Genomic DNA, 19,829 nt, shown 5'->3' with positions numbered 1-19,829 from the left:
GAGTCTTTTCCACCTTCTCTAATCATCCAGATGTGTATGTGAGTCTCGGGCCATGATGACTTTGTTCTGCTACCTCTTTTTCTCCTTCAGCTATAACTTCAATTAAATGTAGATTGGTGAGCAGTCTCAATCAATTAGACATTCAGTAGGCACTAGCCAAGGGAGACACTGTGTCAAGTGTACTTAACCTGAGATGCTGGTGTAGAATTGATGAGGGTAAGGTTCCTTCTCTGCCTTCAGCCATGAGGAGTTCACATGTTCTTAGATGAGATCTTGGGTTTAAAATCTGTTCACAACTTTTGCAAAGAGCCTTGGGTGGCCCTCTCTTCCTAGGTTAGGCAGGTACCAACTCAGGGGACTAAGTAACTGCATAGAACCACTGGATAGGGAATCTATTTCACTCACAGTATGGCTTAGAGGGAAAAAGCATGCATAATGAGCACTGTCCTCCAACATCTGGTGCAGAGATAAGGGTCTGCTTCTGCCAAGAATGTTCTATAATTGTGTTGGACCCTATATTTTCTCTGCAATGTTTTAAAGGCAAAGGAACAAGATATGTAGTAGATGTACCTTGCATCACACAGCTAATGACAACATGGGTGAAATGAATCAAAATTACCTAACACCTCCATCCAAACTTTAGGGTGACTAAATTCCCCTTGTTCATCTGACCACTCAGACCTAATGGTTAAAAATCTAATTCTAAGTAAGTGTGGGATAAATCAGTGTTCTAGTTTTGATGATCAAAGGGGCATGTAAGCTAAAAGAAAAGAATTCTGGGATACTGGATTAGCTCGGTGGACTCAACATTTTCTTTAAGCTTCTGGATGTTTTTATATGTGACTATTCATACTGGAAAGTGCAGCTGTCCTGCCAGTTAGGTCAATTCAGGTAGGAGTTCTGACTGGGTACATCATCGTGAGCCAAACACATGATGCTCACAAAATCATTGGAGTAGGTAGTCCTGTTTTTCTGCATGGATTCTAGACCATGCTGCTATTGGTGTTGGCAATTACTCTATTTTTACAGTTAAATGATAGCTGCAGAAGCAGGACAACCATCCTGTGAGACTAACTAGAACATGACAGGTTAGGGCGAAATGTTCCTTCATGGTCACCTCAACCACAGTCTCCTCTCTAGTGTGAGTCTCACTGTGCAAACTCTCTGTGCTTCCTAGGTCCTGGCACCATCCGTGCCTGCTATGGGAGTTTCCTCAGCAAGCAGGTTCACACCAGTGTCATACCAGTCACTCACTCATAAACTTGATATATTTTATTTGGTGGTGTTACCTGGAGTACTGTCCATGATAGACAACAGTAAGTCTATAACTTGCCCCCAAACAACTTCAAAGTGTTTCATAATGTGTAGGTGCTATCCTCTTATTGATTCCTCTGTTGCTGGATAGCTGGGTTGATTCCAAGTATCCTGCCACAACAGATAATCTCTCCATGAACTTCCTTGTGCAAACTGTTAGACATGAGCATTCTCAAGAGAGTCCATGGCAAACCGGGTGGTCGTGGTGCATGCCTTTAATCCCAGCACTTGGGAGGCAGAGGCAGGTGGATCTCTGTGTGTTTGAGGCCAGCCTGGTCTACAGAGCAAGTTTATAGCTCCATAACTTCTGAGAAACCCCCCACCTCCTCCCAGAAAAGAAAGAGTAGATGTCAAGAAAGTAAACATACTATTTTTACTCTTAGCATCCCAGTAATGCTTGTAAATATCATAGTTTCCCTCCATGTTGGCTGCGTGTGAGCAGGAACCTCACAGAGATGACAAACTGCTAACCACGGGTATTAATGGGCAGTCTGTGTTTCTTCATAGAAGTAGGCCCTGTGTGCATGTCTCCTAGTTGTCTTGGCATACCATGTCATGGCATACCATGTCATGACATACCATGTCACCCTCATTGCTGCATCTGAAGTGCCTAAGAGAAGGTGACCACTACCTAGCAGGTGCTCATATGAAATTGCTTCATGTTATCTTTACATGGAGTAGCTTTCCGTTGATGGTCCTTATCCTTCACCTTGCTCACACCTCCTCACTCCATGGGTGTCTACATCAGGACCTTCCCTGAGTCTGGGCTAGAAGAAGCTGCTCTTTGCCCAATCCATGCCCTATTGATGATTTATGCTTCTTTATGTCTCTGCCCCTCTGAGCTCCAGGATGCCATGACGTCTGACCCCCTTTGTGTTTCTATTTCCCCAGTACCTGTCCCAGGCATAGGCAGGCATCCCATAAGAGTTTTAAAATGAAAGCTGTTGTCACAGAGGCACAGCCAAAATGGAATGAAAGCCTGTAAAAATAAATCGCACATCAGCAGAAGGAAAAATTAAGCTGTCACTCCATTGAACAGCAGAGCTTTCTTTCTATTCTGTATTTCAGGTCCTTTAATGTGATAGAGCTTGAAGGAAAAGCTAAAGCAGAGCTTGGCAAATGATTTGTCTTTTTAATGCAGAGAGTGATTGGCAGGTTATTCCCTTGCATTGCCCAGGGGGAAGAGGTCCTGACCATCCCGCCCCTTTGGTAACCATCTCCACCCTTTGGTCCTGCCCCCCTCCCTTAGGGACCACGGTGATGCGGATGACAGCATTTGATGCAGATGACCCGGCCACTGACAATGCCCTCCTGCGGTACAACATCCGTCAGCAGACTCCTGACAAACCATCTCCCAACATGTTCTACATCGATCCTGAGAAAGGAGACATTGTCACCGTGGTGTCACCAGCGCTGCTGGACCGGGAGGTAGGTGAAAGGATTATGTATTCTCCTTTGTGAAAGTTGAACAAGGCACCCACAGAAGGAAGCATGTGGGAGTCAAGGGCACTAGAGACTGCAAAGGCAGAAATGAGATGTTTACACACAGCTGGGTAGCCATATCTCTGAAGATAAATAGGCTGGGATGTGACCCTGCCAAACACTCTGGTTATTTCTAGTCTCTCCACCTTGTGATCCATCCTCTTACTCTTCAGACTCTCAAGGTTCTGGTCCCTGTGGAGGGGAAGGGAGGGCCATTTGGCAAAGGGGAAGAAAGGGGACATAACTCTCTCCAAGATTGTCCTTGGTACAGCCAGGCAGCTCCGACCATGTGTCCTCTCTCTCTCTCTCTCTCTCTCTCTCTCTCTCTCTCTCTCTCTCTCTCTCTCTCTCTCTGCCATCTCTGCCCTTCCCCCATAGGCTCTATGTCACCTATCATTCTTTGTCCTTCACTGGAGCCCTAGTTGGTTCTTTGCTTTTTTTGCCCAGTGTTTTCACTGGCAAACAAAATTTTGTTAGTGTCCCTAACAAGATATGTCAATTTAACACTTCTTTTAGAAACATTCCTATTTTAAGGTCTTCTGAAAAGGAGAAATTTGGAAAGCCTGATTTCCACATACGCATACCACTTGTCTCATGAGATGTAATGGTCAGATGAGAACGGTGTCAGCTGACCCATTTAAACTAAGCCTGTGCACAACCCTTGTTTATGTTTTGGCTTAAATATACCCCCATGTGGCCCTGCCCTCTCCCGAGTTCCAGGTCCACCTGGTAGCTCATATGGTGTCACACACACACCACACACAAGTTGACTGTGAGTCCCTAAACATCTCTCACCATCCTCCTACCTAAGATCTGATCCTATAATGCGGCCTCTTATTCCAGACACCAGGATCCAGGCTTGCCCCTAGATATTGTCTCCACTGTGTGACTGCCAGCCTTCCTCAATGGGCTCAGCTTTGTGCATTTTCCCTTCAGTGTTTCCAATGGAGCCATCCAGGGCTTAGAATGTCTTCTTGTCTCCATTTCCTCTGCTTTTCCACATGGCTCATACAAGTCTGGGTTAGATCAGCCCCCTCCTGACTCTATACCAATCCCCCTCTAAGTCTGGTTCATTCCCTAGTCTCTAAGTTTACATATCCACCACCCCATGCCAAGGCACATGTTGTCCCTAACTGTCATCTGTCTCGTTAAAGCATTCCTCATCTACTGGCCTAATGCCACATCATTCAATAAGAAGTCGCTGGTTAAGATGGTTACTTAACTTCATATTAATTGAACGGAATCTATAAAAAGCAGTTTCTGGGTCACACTCACCTCTTTCTGGGGTTTAGTAGTCACATGTGTCTAGTAGGAGCTGATGTTGGAGGCAGTGCTGACCTAGAATATAATACCATTTTCAGAAAGTTCTGTTGGTCTAGATCATAAATTTGAAATCAAAGACTGTGGTCTGTGAATGTTTGCGCCTTCAATGCCAAGTGCAGTGTGAGCACAGTGACACTTCTAATTATCTGCTCGGTGACAGAGGAAGAACGGTGAGTTGAGTCGAAATGGCCCCAAAATTTATTTCTGAGGGTTAGGAAACAGAAGAGAGGCATGGGAAATTGCTGGAAAGGAGAGAAAAAGAGAAACTTGTGTTCAACTATGGTGGCCACTTGAAAAATCTAATTGTTTCTTGTTTAAAAAACAAATCAGAAAGTAGAAAATCTTGGATTTCTTTCTTTAATTTTCCATTTTCTTCTCAACCTTTCCTGTTTCTATGACTTTGGGATTGTATTTATATGTGTCAAGGCACAAACATTGTGTAGGTAGGTGTGCACGTACATGTGTATCCAAGTATGAGGAGGTCAGAGGTCAACATCAGATGTTGATGTCTTCCTCTCCTGCTTATTATTTTTAGAGATGACGTCTCTCTCAGACATGAGCTTACAGTTTCAGCAAGGCTGACTGGCCAGTGAGACCCTGCAATCTGCCTGTCCCTGCTTACCCAGCGCTGTGATTACAGACTTGTACCATACTGTGTCTGGTTTTTACATGGTTGTTAGGGATTAGAACTCAGGTCCTAAGATTACCCAGCAAGCACTTTATCTGCTGAATCATCTCTCAGCCCAGCTATTTCCTTTTTCTTTGAGGATAAATGATGGCTTCCCAGTGTGATCCTTATTGTTCACCCAACATGTGTACACACACACACACACACATACACACACACACATCCATGGACCCATTTTCCTGTAGCCCTCAGTACCCCAAAGGTCCTAATAATTTCTTTGCAAGGAGGCAGGACCAAATACTGTGATTTTGCCTGCTCAGCAGCTCTTTGTTTTAAAACAAGCCATCATATGAGTCTACTTACAAACCAGAGGACCATATTCAATGTTCTTAAAGTTTATGTGAGGGACACACAGAGGATCTGAAGCTCCTGACACTCCTCTGGCTCTTGTTGAGTGGCAATAAGTGTATCATTATAGGAGCTGAATTAAGCATTCCAATCCACAATACATAAACATCCCCAAAAAGGAGAAATTCAATTTAACTGAAATTGGAAAATCAATGACAATGAATGACGAGTGTCACTTCTGTGAGGGTTTCCAGAGTTCAGTGCTGAGCCAGGAAACATGAGCATAATCTGTAGGAAAGAAATGTCTATGTTTTGGGCATGTGAGGAGAGCAAGAATGCTGCACTCAGCTGCTGAGCCCGGGAAGCTCCAACTGAGGCCTTTTAAAGGGACCAGAACTGCCTGTTGTATTCAGATTCCCTGGCTTGTGGTATCTCAGCCTTACTAGGCTCCGTCACTCTCCTAAGACTCACAGGGATGTGTCAGGTCCCTTCAGCCAGAGTGTGGAGTGATTGGGGAAACTACAGTTCCAGAGATCTGATGTCCTCTTCTGATCTTCTCAGGCACCAGACACGCAAAAACACATAAAATAATTTTAAGTATTTTAAAAATAGGGTAATAAAAATTTTTGTAACTATGGTGTGATTTGAGTTTGGGGTGTGTGTGTGTGTGTGTGTGTGTGTGTGTGTGTTGGCAATGACAAGTGCAAACAAGTTGGGACTCCTTTGAGAGAAGTGGCTCTCCCATTGCTCTCAGCCCCTCAGTTACTCGGTCCTGACCCAAGAAGAGAGCACGCTACCTTACATCTCTAGCTTGTCTGGAGCAAGGACTCTAAACCCCTGGTTCCCATGAGCTCAGTTGATAGCAATGTCATGTTGATTTTCCATGTGGCTTATTTCCCTCCCTCCATGAATCAATCTCCCAAGGAGGACCCAGCTGGAAGCATTTGCTCTGGGGAGGCACAGATGAGCTGGCATCTGGGAGGAGGTGGCCCATGCTGAGCGAGTACTTCCAACCTGCCCGTTTGTCTTCTCTGTTTTCACGGCTAACTTTCTCACTGAGCATGTCAGTGGGGACAGTGAGGTACAGCAGCGAGGAAGTGGCCTTTAATCTACTGCACGCGGCTTGTCACCCTTTCTTCTCCACTTCCTTCTCATTCCCTGGGATGCCCTAGGTCTAACTGAAGTAGGTTCAGGAGGAAAAGGTTTTCTATATCCTATTCCCTGACACATCCCTAGCTCTTGGAACAAAAGAGGAGCTCACTGAGTTAAAACGAAGGAATGATGGGGAGGGCACAGCTGATTTGTGGGATCAGTGAATACAATTGTGAGGCCTTTGATTGCCATTGCATATTGGAAGCTCAGTGTCTAAAGACACTGTTGTGCTTGGGAATCTGATCCATTTATCATTACAACATTGATCATATGCTTTCTCTGATACTCTACCAAAATGATGCTTTCTAAAACAAAAATCCTTAGATCCCTGACATGTCTACATATTTGAATTGCCAAATATAGTATCAGATGTGTAACAGAGTCAGGATTTTTTGGCTGGATGGATAGGTAACTGGGTGGGTGAGTAACTGGATGACTGGGTGGATGTATAGGTAAATAAGTGAATAAACTGATTGGTGGCTGGATGGCTGGGTGGATGGATGGTGTATGGGTGAGGGGATAGAAAAATACATAAATGACCTATATTCCTTAAGTTTGTATTATCTCAGAACATACTACCAGGTCCTCATTTGATTTTAGTTGCTAGCTTAGTCCTACCTCTGTGTCATCATCCAGCAGTCTGATTAATGCATTTGATGTCTAGCTGGTTACAAAAGCTTCACCAGGCACTGAAACACATAGTAAATGGCAGGCCTGTGAGGATCTGTGCCTCCAGCTCAAATATTCAGGGAAATGTTTGTAGAAAATAAGGACCATACATCCTACTCAATGAAATTGGGTTCGTCTGGGGCACTGTTTTCTTCTTTTCTATGGCCATACTCAGCCACTCTGTTCTAACAGCTCCATCTGTGTTTTTAAACTATGTCTGGCTGCACTACAAAATAAAATCAGATAAAGGTCTCACGGTTGATAAATGGTCTATTTAGCTGATCATCTTGGCTGCTAGACTGGAATTCATCAGCTGGAATCTGCCAGCTTTTCTGAACACGACTACAATTTGCAACTACTCAGAGCACCTAATGGTCAGGGAATTTTTTTTCTTTCAAACAGAAACAGTTTCCAAAAGAGGCCCTTAAAAAAGAGAACCTCACACCTGCTCTGCAGAAGAGCTCTTGGTTTTCTCAAGGGGTTCGAGCCAAGTACTTTCCCATCTTTGTTTGAATTTGCCTTCCTTATTATGCATAATCTTACAGATAATATAGGCAGGTGATCGCCTGCCTATAAATATTCACATACTGAGAAAGAGCATAGAGCCAGGAACGTCTTGATTTTCTATTTGCAGCTGCTAAGGGATTCCCGAAGACTTCATCAATGCCCAAAGTTTTAAGCCAAATGTGGAAATTAGGAGAATTCTTTTTTTTCTTCTTCCCATGGGGAAGGATCTGTTTTTAGCTTTATTTGCATTTATCTGCTGTGAGGTAGTTGGATAATTCTAGAATGTGTAAGAAATGAAAATGGAGAGCATGCTGTACCTCTGTGCAGTAGCCCACAGAGGCCAGCAGAGGGCTCCCTGAGAGCTGGTGTTGCAGGCAGTTATGACACACCTGACATGGGTGCTGAGGACCAAACTGTAGTCCTGCAGATGAGAGGTAAGCACTCCTAACTGCTGAGCCATCTCTCCAGACCCCCAATGGATTATCCTATGCAAAAAAGTAGTCAATGAATTTGAATTCAAATCCTGAAGTCCAAAGAGAATCATGTGCTTGGTCAAAATGACCTACATTATTGTGTTGTCTTGTAACTGCATGAAGGAAATTGTGAAAATGATAATATCAGATCAAGCTGCCCGAAAAAATAAAAGATAGCATATCCTCTATTCTATGAATAAAAATTAGAAGCAGTAGTCATATTCTCTGGGAAATAAATGTTCTGAGGCCGTTCTAATCTATGCTAATACTTTTCTCGTTACCATCATGTTTAAAAGATTGGTGATAATTGCATACAATTCAATCATGCTGCCAGGAGTACTGTCTTTGTTTTCTTTGGTGGGCGGGACCAGAATTAGATAGTCACAGCCTCACCATCTCTATAAGCTATTTACTCATAAATATTTTTGTTTGGATAATTTTCTCCATTTCTTTTTTTTATTGCTTGCTGCTGAGCAAATAGAGGAAGAAAAAGCAGATGTAAATAAATTGTCTTATTATTTTTAAAATAACACATTATCCTTGCAAATGCAACACAGATGGTGAGTTGCACTGTGGGATTTCACTCATGCTGTATGTCAGCAAAGACAATGGAACAGGATGCTTCCAAGTCAGGATGCTAAGCCCCCAGGTCTGACATGGAGTTGTAGCTGGTCCTTAAGCTGTGCTGTCCTCTCTCTCTTTTCACTCTCAGCAGATTTTAGAGACCTGGTGCATCCAGTGGCCCCCATCATCTTCACTGCCTCTCCATAGCTGTGGGTGGGCTGCGTTAAAGCTACAGGTCTGTCTAGCTGTCCAGGATGACCTCAGCTCACCTGGAATCTGATCAGAGAGGTGAAGCCACAGGCACTGGTGCTGTCATCACATTCTGAACATGTTGACATAAAAACACAACTCTCATGTCAAAGGTAATAGGAAAGGGATTATTCCAAAGCCAAATAAGAGTGGCTGTGGCCCAGGAACACAGATTCAAGTTACCTCAAACACCATGTTCCAACTTGGTGACAGTTTTATGAAGTTTTTATAGTGAAAAAAAATTATAAATCAAGGTACTGTTCAAATACATTTCTGGAAACATCAGGTAGGTAGGTTACAGCAAAGTAGGGACATCACTGCTATGGGCTTCAGGTAATATTCTTGGGCTTTTTATTTGTGAGTGTATCAGATGGTCACAGAGTATTAGACCACTCACTCACAGTGCTGAGCAATAAATGACTTGTACCAAAACACTCTGTAAATTTGAGTTGAGGTCAGTTACTTCTGTGGTTGACAGTGAGGCTAGAGACACAGGAAACTGCATCTTCCTTGAGCCCCAAGAGTCAACCTAGACCCTGTCTCTGCAACAGGAAAGGTGGCAGACTGTGTTTCATGAAGACCAAGGTCACCAAGCTCCCAAAGCTCAGAGATCAATGCTGGTGAGGATTAGCAAACACTTTAGACCTCTGCTTAACATACAAGTTGTGGAGGTCAGTTTGGACTCCTGGTAGGGAAGCAGAAATGTGATAGCTAACATGAGGAGAGTGGCATTCCCAGTGTTGAGCCTCTGGGCAGAATAGAGGGCTGAGTGGAGGGCAGTGGTTGGAGCCTGGCAGTGGGAAGAGCAGCTGGGAAAAGCCTGGGGATGGTGAGGGGCGAAGGTGTGGCATGGAGACACCATACATGACTGGAAGCTGCCATGGGTGTTCGGGGGTTCTAATGCCACTCTGAGGATATGGGTATATCCAACTGTAAATGGGAAGCTACCAGCCACCACTTAGTGGTCAGACCCAGCCCTGTTCATCGTGCTGTTTGCAAGGTTGGACTTGGAGGGATGAATCCTTATTCTGATGGGGAGATGATGAGGGCCAGTGACAGGGTATCATGGAGGAGGACAGGAGGTACTCGGTGATACCTGATGGATGCTCAGAGTTCCCCCACTAATCAAGGACAATGATGGGGATTCGGCCTCAGATCTGAATTCTGCAGCTTGCTTTCTGCTAATAAACAGGCTACTTGAGACTCCTGTTCTTGCATGTCTTTGAGCACTAGGTTGTCAGTAGCCACATGGCAAATGTTGAATGAAGACCCAAGTTTGCCATTGAGAAAGCTTCATCTTTGGCACTTTGACAGCTGTTTTGATTCTCAGGATTTTTCTCTTAACTCCATTCTGTTTTCTTGGTCCTTGTACAGAAAAAAAAAAGAACTTCAGATTTCAGATGTGGGGTGCTGGCGAGCCTGGAGGACTCTTCTGACATCTTAAACCTCTTCATCTCGCTTTATGTGGAGTTGCCTTAAAAAATGAAGACATTTTCTTTTCTAGAAAAACCTCTTTCAGAGGATTTTCTCTCTCTCTTTCTCTCCCTTTCTCCTATCAGTCAAGAACTGATTGGCGCATTACTGCAGGTTTTCTTCATGAACAGACTTTTCTAGTTATTGAACTTAAATAACACTCTTCTGAACCCCCTCTCATTAATGGCCCAGGTTGGAGAGTATCCCTTAATTTAGGACAGGATTTGCTTGAGTTCTGGTATACAGTGATAGAGAGAAATGGGACAAAGGTGTACTTCTGTTGTATAACAGGAGGAACAGGAGGAAGCCCATGGTCTCAAGACAAGCTGCCTGGGGTGTCTCAGAGTACAACTACTTCAGACTTAACATGAGTGCATGTGGTTTTAGCCCAGACAAGGATTGCTGTCAGGCTGTGGCCAGTCTTCACTACAAAGAAGTTTGGAGAAAGGTGACAGAAGCCACCACCTCAGATTGGCACAAACTGGCAGTGCACAGCTTCCAGACAAAGATCCCCACATTCCCAGGACTGGTGCCACATCCTGTATGGTTTTAGAGAGGCCCTCCCTATTGCTGCTCTTTCTCAGGTGCCTGTGACTCAGTCATATTGTTAATCAGAACCCTTAAGGACACCTGATGCTGTGATGTCATGTTCAACACCCAGTGGGGCTGCAAGCTGTAGACCTTCTATCGGGTCAGAGATGAACAAACTTTCTCACTAACACCCAGGTAATAACCCTTTCTGGGTTGAAGGACTCATGAGTAATCTTCAGAGAAGGTTCAGTGGTTAGGAAACACACCACTCTTGCAGAAGACCTGGGTTCAATGTGGGTAGCTCACAACCACATATATAACTCCAGCTCCAAAGAATTCTGATGTCTCCATCCTCCATGCGCACCTGCACTCAAATTCATCTACCCATGCACAGACACATATGCATAATTAAAAGTAATACAAGTAAATCTCTTTTTAATTTCAAAATATATTAAAAGGAATTGATGAGCAAAATGAGGCTATTACACAGCACTTTCATGATGAATAGATACATGTTAGAATGTAAAGAAGTGCATTTTCCAGCTCGTAGGCAACTAGATAGCAGGTTGGCTTTGACCCACAGGCCATAATTGGCAGGCACTGACCTTAATTATCATTGGTCAAGATGGCTGAAAAGTGGTGGCCTCCTATATTGATTCTCACTTATCTCACATGTCTGTAGCTGAGGGGCCACTCCATGTACTGAAACACAGTTATTTATTAGCCCCTGAAGAGCAGTTATCTGGACAGAAGTGAGTCCATGGATGGCAGGTCTGCCTTCATTCTTTTGACAGCAAACTCCATTTCCCTCATTATGAAGAAACAGATTAACTTTGGGTAATTAAATCTTGACTCAACATCAGATTGCAATAATTAAAACAATGAGTTCAACCAAAGAATAATAAAATGCAAAGTGCTGTCCAAATGTGGACCTGTGGACGACATTAAGAATACTGGATAGGTACTTAGATGGTTAATATAACCATATAAAACATTTTAAATACTTTTCATCTAATCAACTCTCAAAATGTCAAAATTTGGGATGAGGCCATCTGGGAAGGACTGTGTTTGTCAGGGCAGTGGCCCATAGTGGAGATGGAAGGTTCCAGATGGTGGCCAGTTCTCTGAGCAGAACATGAAGTTGAAGGAATTGTTGGCAGCACCATGACTAGAAGCAGGAGAGTGAGAGATATGAGGGTATCTGCACATCCTTAGGCTCAACAGGGATCCTTGGGGGTAGGAGGAGATAAAATTTTCCATAATCACCTGAAGACAGAAAGGGGAATCCTGCACCAGGCCTGGAACCTTTCATTCAGACGCTGTGAACCCTGAACTTGACCTTGTGGCTGTGATAAGAACTAATCTGAAGTGAGACTGCTGGGTTTCTGCTGTGTGTCACCATATGTCACACACAAAAATATGTGTTTCATGCTTAATTGACTCTTGATGACAATCTCTTGGACAAAGAAGCCCCTGTTACGCAGAGGAAAAGTCAAAGTCACTGAGTCACTGAGATTTGAACCCTTATTGCAGAGGGACCAGCCTTCTGCAGGTCAGAGATGGGAATAAGATGCAGACACTGGAAAAACAAAAACAAAAACAAACACACAGAGAGAGAGAGAGAGAGAGAGAGAGAGAGAGAGAGAGAGACTTCTGAGGGATAAAACCATGGCTGAATCACAGACAAAGTACTTCGGATATCAGGAGAGGCTGCCTGTGAAGTCACACCAAGGTGAACCTTGTCACCATGTCTGCAGAGGAAGCAACAAACATTCTAGTATCTCTAAGTGACACAGAAGTCTCAGAAGTTTTACATGGCTGGGTGTGATTATCACAAACACACTCATTGGCTCCTTGCCCCTCCCCTACAGATCCCAGCAGGTGGTAAGCAGGCCAAGTTGTGTATGACCTTTGCAAAGAGCAGGTGTAAAAATGACTATGAGATGAGATGCAGTGAGTGGCATCTCTATGGATGTCTAAACTGGGAAGCAGAATTCAATTCCATTCACTGTTTTCTCTCCAGTGTCTTCTGAATCGTTTTCCACAGAAGACTCACTGGTGTCTAAACTCCAGTTTCCTGTCCCCTTGAGCTCTGGCATTCTGGGACAGGCATAAATTGGAAGAGTTCTCTGTTCTGGTCTTTTGTGTTTGAGAGAATGTCACCTCAGTACCAGACAACCTCTGCCTATGTCTCCAGGCAGGTAGTAAAATAAGGCCCACAGAACTCAAAGGAGTTCCAAAGAGCTAAATATAACATGCCTTACCTGAGTCGCAAGCTGGACACAAGAGTACTGGGCTTCGCCCCCAGAACTCAGGCTGCTGAGGAGAAGCCTGGGCCATGTTCCTGGGGAATCTCAACATCTATAAGGGTAGGCTTGAATTTTACAAGACTCATTTCAGGAACTTCTGTGTTCTTTGCTCTGAGACTTTTCACGTGTGGTAAGCTTGACTCTGTTTGCACAGTTCCTCCATTAGACAGCCCATACAGTGGCCAGAATCTGACTGTGAACTTGGTGCTGCTGTTAGCCCTTAGCCCTTGGCACCATGCTGCCAGCGGTATGACACAGGCATGTTCCAAACAGGGATGAAATTCCCTAAACTGGTTGATCTTGTCTACTGACTGGTTCGAGAACAATCTGGGAAATTGGCCAGGCACAGCTCTTAGGTTGCCAGAGAAGATTAAGTTGTGAGCTTTCTGACCTAAGGAGTAGTTAATCCCTTGATAGAGTCACAATATAATGGCATTGCTGAGAAGTTGTAAAAGAAGAGATGTGACCTGGCTGGAAGAAATAGGGTGCTGCGGACATTTCCTTGTTACTGCTGTGCTTTCTGTCCCCACTGAGGTGAGCTGTTCTGCCATCCCTTCCCCTACCACAAGACCATAAGCTAGATTTAATCTTCTCCTTTCTAAAGGGTATGTGTACTGAAGGCCCAGCCAACTCCAGAAGGTTAGGTGGTTCCCGTATAAACCCACCACCAAGGAATGGAAGAAGCATAACTCGCCTCTCAGAGTGACCTTCCTACAGCTCTTGTGAAGGGCACAGAGGGGCCCACTGCATCCTACCTCACAGTGTCTACACAGACAGGATGGGTCTTTGCCTCCTGTGGGGTTAGCATGGTATAGGGGGTCCAGCTGTGTTGAGAATGGCCCCATCCTCAAGCTAAACATCTGTCATAAAATAAGGCCTCCATTCACCCTTGTAACTGTAGGATTGGGTTGAGGTGACTGAACCATATCCTTAGTTGTTTCTAAAATGCCAGATGACTGGGGACCAGGTCATAAGCTTTAGCATCCATAGGATGATAGTCAAGTGCTGAGTCTATAGCCAAATGAATTTACTAGTGCTTTACACTGGATTTACACTGCCCCACGCAGTCTCAGGGTGGGAAATGATGCACCATGTTCACCCAAGAAGTGTCCATCCCCAGGACCCTTTTACCCTGTGGGATGGATGGGAGAGAAGGTAGATGCAGGGGGAGAAGGAGGAGTAAAGGAGACCAGAGAACAGACTCAGAGGGGGCCCACATGCTGGCATCTCTATCACCAGTCAAGCACTCGGCTCCTTCCCAGAGTGGAAGAGACGGTGCAGGTGCCATCTGGCTCTAGCCCACTTTTACACAGTAAAAAGAGACCTGTCTTCAGGAAGGATGTTTTTATGCCAGAAGTATGATTCGTTAGGCTCTACTCTAGAAGAACCTGGATGTAGGATTACTCCAGCCTCTCCACTTGGCAACCTGAGCCTGTGTCACCGGCCATCCCGAGCTTCTGTTCTTCTCTATCAACAACATGCCACATATGGAGGGATTTCCAGGGTCTAGAACACCTCGTTTCCCACTGAGTATGAGAAAAGTTTAATTGCTGTCAGAAAGTCCCCACCTGCCCAATGTCCCTCCTGCTGGACTGTAGGGAGCAGTGAGCTCCCACACTAATGACTTCCTTGGTACTTGTGGAAGATAACCTGGGTACTTGCCACCTAGACTTAGCACTGTGAGCTCTAGCAAGATGGGGCAGCAGCTTCATCCTGCCCACCAGATGCCCAGACAGAGCAGCTCCAACCCTGCCAGCAGCAGATGTTAGATCAGATAACCAAAGTACCTGGTCTCTAACAGATGACAAGAGCAGTGGCTTCAAAGGATGTTCATTTAAAATAGCATTTGTTGATTCGGTGCTTTAAACAAAATAGGAAATATATTCATACAAGAGAACAGTTGGTGTCCTGCCAATAAGTTTCTCAGTGACATGTGGATATACCTTTAAAAAAAAAAAAAAGGAAAACCTACCTGGAATGAGACACCCAATTCCTCATGTTGGCTCCTCCATTCTCTGTGAAAGCCTCAGGGGGAGGGGCAGAAGGGCAGTGTTGGGAGCAGAAGCAGGATTTTAGCCACCCAGGGGTGGCAGCAAGCTGTTATTGTCTCTCATGTTCATATCAAAGGCTGGTGGTACAGGGGCATGGCAAGTCTTTGCCTATACACAGCCCTAAAGTCTGAGAGCCTGAAAGATGGCTTAGTGGATGAAGGTAATTACTACCAAGCCTGAGGACAGACTTGAGTTAGAGCCCTGAAATCTACATGGTAACTGACCAAACCCTCCCCCACCACAAGTTGTACTCTGATCCAAAGCCCTGTATATACACTCAATAAACTATTAAATAGAATGTAATAAATTTTAAGTTGGTGCTTGAACTTGAACTTGGGCACCACTGTCTCTGGGATGCTTGGATAGATCTTCCCCAGATCCCAGATGCTCTCTGAAACAGTGTCTCTTATCCTTCCAATTGCCAAGTACTCTAGTAAGAGTTCCCCCACAGCAGAGGCTACTTCAAACCTTAGTGGCCTCCAGGCAACATTGTGGCTCCTGACTTCAGAGGCAATGTGAAGTTTTCACCCATGTGCAATTCTCACTTCACACCCTCTCAGCTGCCCAGTGTTTGAAGAAACCAGTCTGTGAGCCACAGAGGAACCATTTGGTAAGCCCTGATAGGAGACAGCAGTCCCTGATAGGCTGGTTGACTTTGTGCTAAACGACTTATCCAGTACAATGGCATCCAGGAAGTTAAAGCTTCAGATGAGATGTCCACAAGGCTGCCTCTGTGCTGGGCATCCCTGATGATGGCTCTTAAACATCCTGTGATATCATGTCCTTATTCCTGTTGTACATAGATAGCTGAATGCTGGGAAAGACACTGAGCAGCCCAAGTTCCCATAATCAGGGATTGGGGTGGGGGAAGTGGAATCTGTGTCCAGGTCAGTATGAGCACGAAGAAGATGTCGCAGCAAACAGGATCTGGAATTGTTTCAGAATGAGGCAGATCATTAGGCTGTGCAGATTAGGAGCCGAAAGCTGCCGTCTTGGGGTGTTCTGAATGAGGGCCCCAGATGGTCATAGCACTGAAGCTAAGTTCTCCAGGGCCCTCTAAAAGGGCCCTTTTGGACACTTTTGGAAGACCAGTTTGTGGGGAAGGACTGATTGACAGATCCCACATCTGTGCATTTCTGTTATTCCCTGCCACACTCAGTCCCACAGAAGGAATGACTTCTGAAGCTGGTAGCATACAGCAGCAACTATGTTATGTGAACCTCAAGCATGAGGTCTTCATTCTTGCTACAGGTGAAGTCAACGGCTGTGTTGCAAACAGGCTAAAGTAGCGCTATGGAGTATTTCATTTGGTAGGGAACCAAGGGCACCGACCAATAGCCAGCATCTTCCCCAATAATGCAGGCTGACTTGGATGAAGATGGTCTGACCCAAAGTAAACTGAAGATAACTAGCCTCACAGATGTCTAGTCTGCCCACTCACAAAAAATGAGAACCAGAAACACACTCTTCAACGGGTTCTAAATCACTAATCTCTAAGCCCCAGGTACCATTTGCAAGTCTAACTATATATTCTCATTTAAAATCGCCAAGCTTGGTCTTCCCTGCTACTCAGCGATAGGAAACAATTACACATATGCTACTCGATATACTAAAAGCCCATCTGTGCCTCTGTGACCCTTCTAGAACTGGCTGGACTCCTCCTCACCTCTTTCTAGCCTCCCTCTGCTGGATGGAGCCCTCCCTCTTCATTATCTACCCTTATCCTTTATTGTCCTGCTAAGTAATTGCCACCAGGACTGCAATGTTTCCCTTCTAGCCTCCATCTTCAGCTTAGAAAGCCTGTGATGCATTCATCTTTAATGCACTTTCAGAATGAGAAGGATGTGTCAGAAGGTTAAGCAGGATGTGTCTAAAGCCAGGGGTGTTTCAAGGCAGATCTGACTGGAAAACTAAGATCTTAAAAAGGATTTAGAGACAGCTTTGACCACAGCACATTCTTAATCTCACTCTCAAGGTTGAAGACTGAGAGCTGCAGGCTTCTTTGGAAGAGAATCTGAGAATCAAGGAACAATTCCAAAGACAATCAGAAGGCTTAAGTGTCACCTTCTCAAGTGTAATGTCTAATGTCACCTGCCTGTGTTTATAACTCCCCAGATGGCCTGATTTTGTCTAAGAGTATGAGCTCAGATGCCCTTGTTTAAAACTTGGTCGCCACAAGCCTTGTCATCTTATTATGCATGTGTATGGTATGTGTTTGGAGGGGGTGGCAGGTTTGTGTGTGTTGCATGTGATGTATGTGGTTGCACATACACCTGTGTGCACATTTGTGAAGAGACCTGATGTTTGTTTAAGACAGCAGTTCTCAACCTGTGGGTTACAACCCTTTTGGGGTTGCATGTCAGATATCCTGCATATCAGATTTTTATATTATGATTCATAACAATAGCAAAATTACAGTTATGAAGTAGCAACAAACTAATTGCATGCTTGGGGTCACTCCAGCATGAGGAACTGTATGAAAGGGTCACAGAATTAGCAAGGTTGAGAACCACTGGTGTAAGGGTGTCTCCACTTGTTTTTTGACATGGTCTCTTGCTGACTCTGAAACTCATCCATTCACTTAACTGGCTGGCCAGTGGACTCCACAGATCTGCCTGTCTCCTTGCCTCACACCCTACATAGCCTGCACTGAGATTAAGGTGCAGGATGCCTTACTGGGGTTTTTTTTTTTTTTAATGTGGATACCAGAAATCCAGTCTCAGGCCCTAATGCTTGTGTGTCAGGCACTTTACTGACTGAGCTGTCTCCTTAGACCTTGTAATTTAATTTAAAAACAGTGCTTTCCTTGTAAAAAGTTTATAAACCCAGTGGATAAACAGGGAACCTTCCAAGCCTGGCCAGCACACCCCTTCAGGTGACTCTGATGTCATAACTCACTGTGATATGGTAGAGAGTGATGAGAAGTGTAGGAAATTAGAAATGGGCATGCATGCACACATGAATATACACACAGAGAGATATACATATATACACAAAGATACACATAGAGACATACATATACATAGAGAAAGAGAGAGATAGACACAAACATACATATATAAACAGAAACATACATGTACACACAGACACACACACACACACACACATATATATATATATATAGAGAGAGACATACACACAAATACAGAGAGATATACATACACAGAGATACACAGAGAGACATACATACACAGAGATATACACAGAGAGAGACATACATATACACAAAGTGAGAGACACATACAGAGATACATACACACTGAGAGAGACATACATACACACAGAGAGATACACAGAGACACATATGCACACATACACATTGAACATGCTTATGCAATATTTTACAGCATGATCCATCTCCTGAGAAGGATTGTAGGATAGCCCCTGAGTCCTGTAGAAATTTCTACTTCCCCACAAACAAGGCTTCTTAGATTCTGCAGCTGCTGCCCTGGGTCCTCTTCTGATCACAAGAAAGCCTTGGTGTGCACAGCCCAATCTTTGAAAACCCAATTTTATAAATTAATTTACATTTTTCTTTCATGTAGAAGCTAACCCCCTGGCTTCTGGAGAACTAAGGAATATAGGAGGTACCTCCCAAATAAGCCATTTGTTCAAATCTTTGCCTTGGGAGAATAAAACAAAGGAAAGAGAGGCTAGATGCATCTGCTCCTGGCCCCTGTGTCCTCAAATGTGTCTGATGATCCCAGGCCCACGGTGCCACACAGAGGTGACATGGACACCCAGCTAGTGGGGACACTTTAGGGAGCTGATGGTAGGTGTGTGAAGTTGAGCCCCAAAACACCACAATTCTGTGCACACACCAGTATGCTTGCCTCTCTCTGTGGGTGGAATCTGCCCTCTGCCTTCCCTTCTCTGGCCTCTCTTTTAAAACCAAGATTCCAGACTACCTGCAATGCACCTTTTCCTGCCTCACACCTCAGTCCTCCCTCAGAGGGCCATCTGTTCCCAACCTGGAGTCAGACATGACAGTGAACATCCAGTTAACAGTGTAGCAGGAAGGCTAATATAGAAATGGCTGTGTACAGCAACATCAAGTGTGGAACCAGGGGCACATAGCCATAACTGATGCAAAGGGCTGGGAGGTGGCCAGGCCTGGGATGACTTGAGCTGGAGATTTAAAAGAATGATCCTCAAAGTCCATCTGGAAAGGTCAAGTTGGGCTTGGTGGCCATAGACTTTCTGTATCAACTGCCCAGTGTTGCCACTGTGGCACAGAAGCTGCTTGTGCGTGGCTGTGTTTCTGTAAGACTTCACTTAGGAGAACAGGTGGTAGGCCAGCTTTGACTCTTTAGTTGAAGCTTGCAGCCATGGCTTAGAGGGTGGAAGGAAGGTTCAAGGAAAGAAAGAAATGTACAAAGGGCAGGATCAGCAAATGAGGATGTAGTAACACAGGGCTGGGGAGATGCTTCAGTCAGCAAGCTGTGTATTGCACAACATGAGAACCTGAGTTTGAGGCCCAGAACTCTTAAAGAGGTGCCTGCCTATAAGCCAAGCACCAGGAGACAGAGACAGGATAATCTGAGCTCCAAGTATAGTGAGAGACACTGCCTCAAAAAATTATAAGGCAGAAAGCCTACAGGAAGACCTAGGCAGCCATCCCTGCCTTCTACATATGCACAGACAGGCTCACATATACCACACATACAAATTAATATAGCCAACTTGGTAGACTGAGGATTTCTTTTTTCGGAATTATAATGGTTCCCGCCTGTAATTCCAGCATTCTGGAAATAGA

The 19,829-nt window shown here is 44.6% G+C and overlaps 1 protein-coding gene across 1 annotated transcript in view; it reads left to right on the top strand.

The window, feature by feature from the left end:
* Cdh13 (cadherin 13) overlaps positions 1-19,829 on the top strand; it is a 967,076-nt gene that overhangs the window by 746,521 nt on the left and 200,726 nt on the right. The window contains exon 7 of the mRNA XM_051201850.1: positions 2,564-2,742. Coding sequence (XP_051057807.1) covers positions 2,564-2,742 — 179 coding nt within the window. The remainder of the gene's footprint in view (positions 1-2,563; positions 2,743-19,829) is intronic.

This window comes from Phodopus roborovskii, unplaced genomic scaffold, assembly GCF_943737965.1.
Source record: "Phodopus roborovskii unplaced genomic scaffold, PHOROB, whole genome shotgun sequence".
NCBI classification, from domain to species: domain Eukaryota; kingdom Metazoa; phylum Chordata; class Mammalia; order Rodentia; family Cricetidae; genus Phodopus; species Phodopus roborovskii.
Note: the sequence above shows the minus strand (reverse complement) of the source record. Positions and strands in the feature narration are given on the sequence as shown.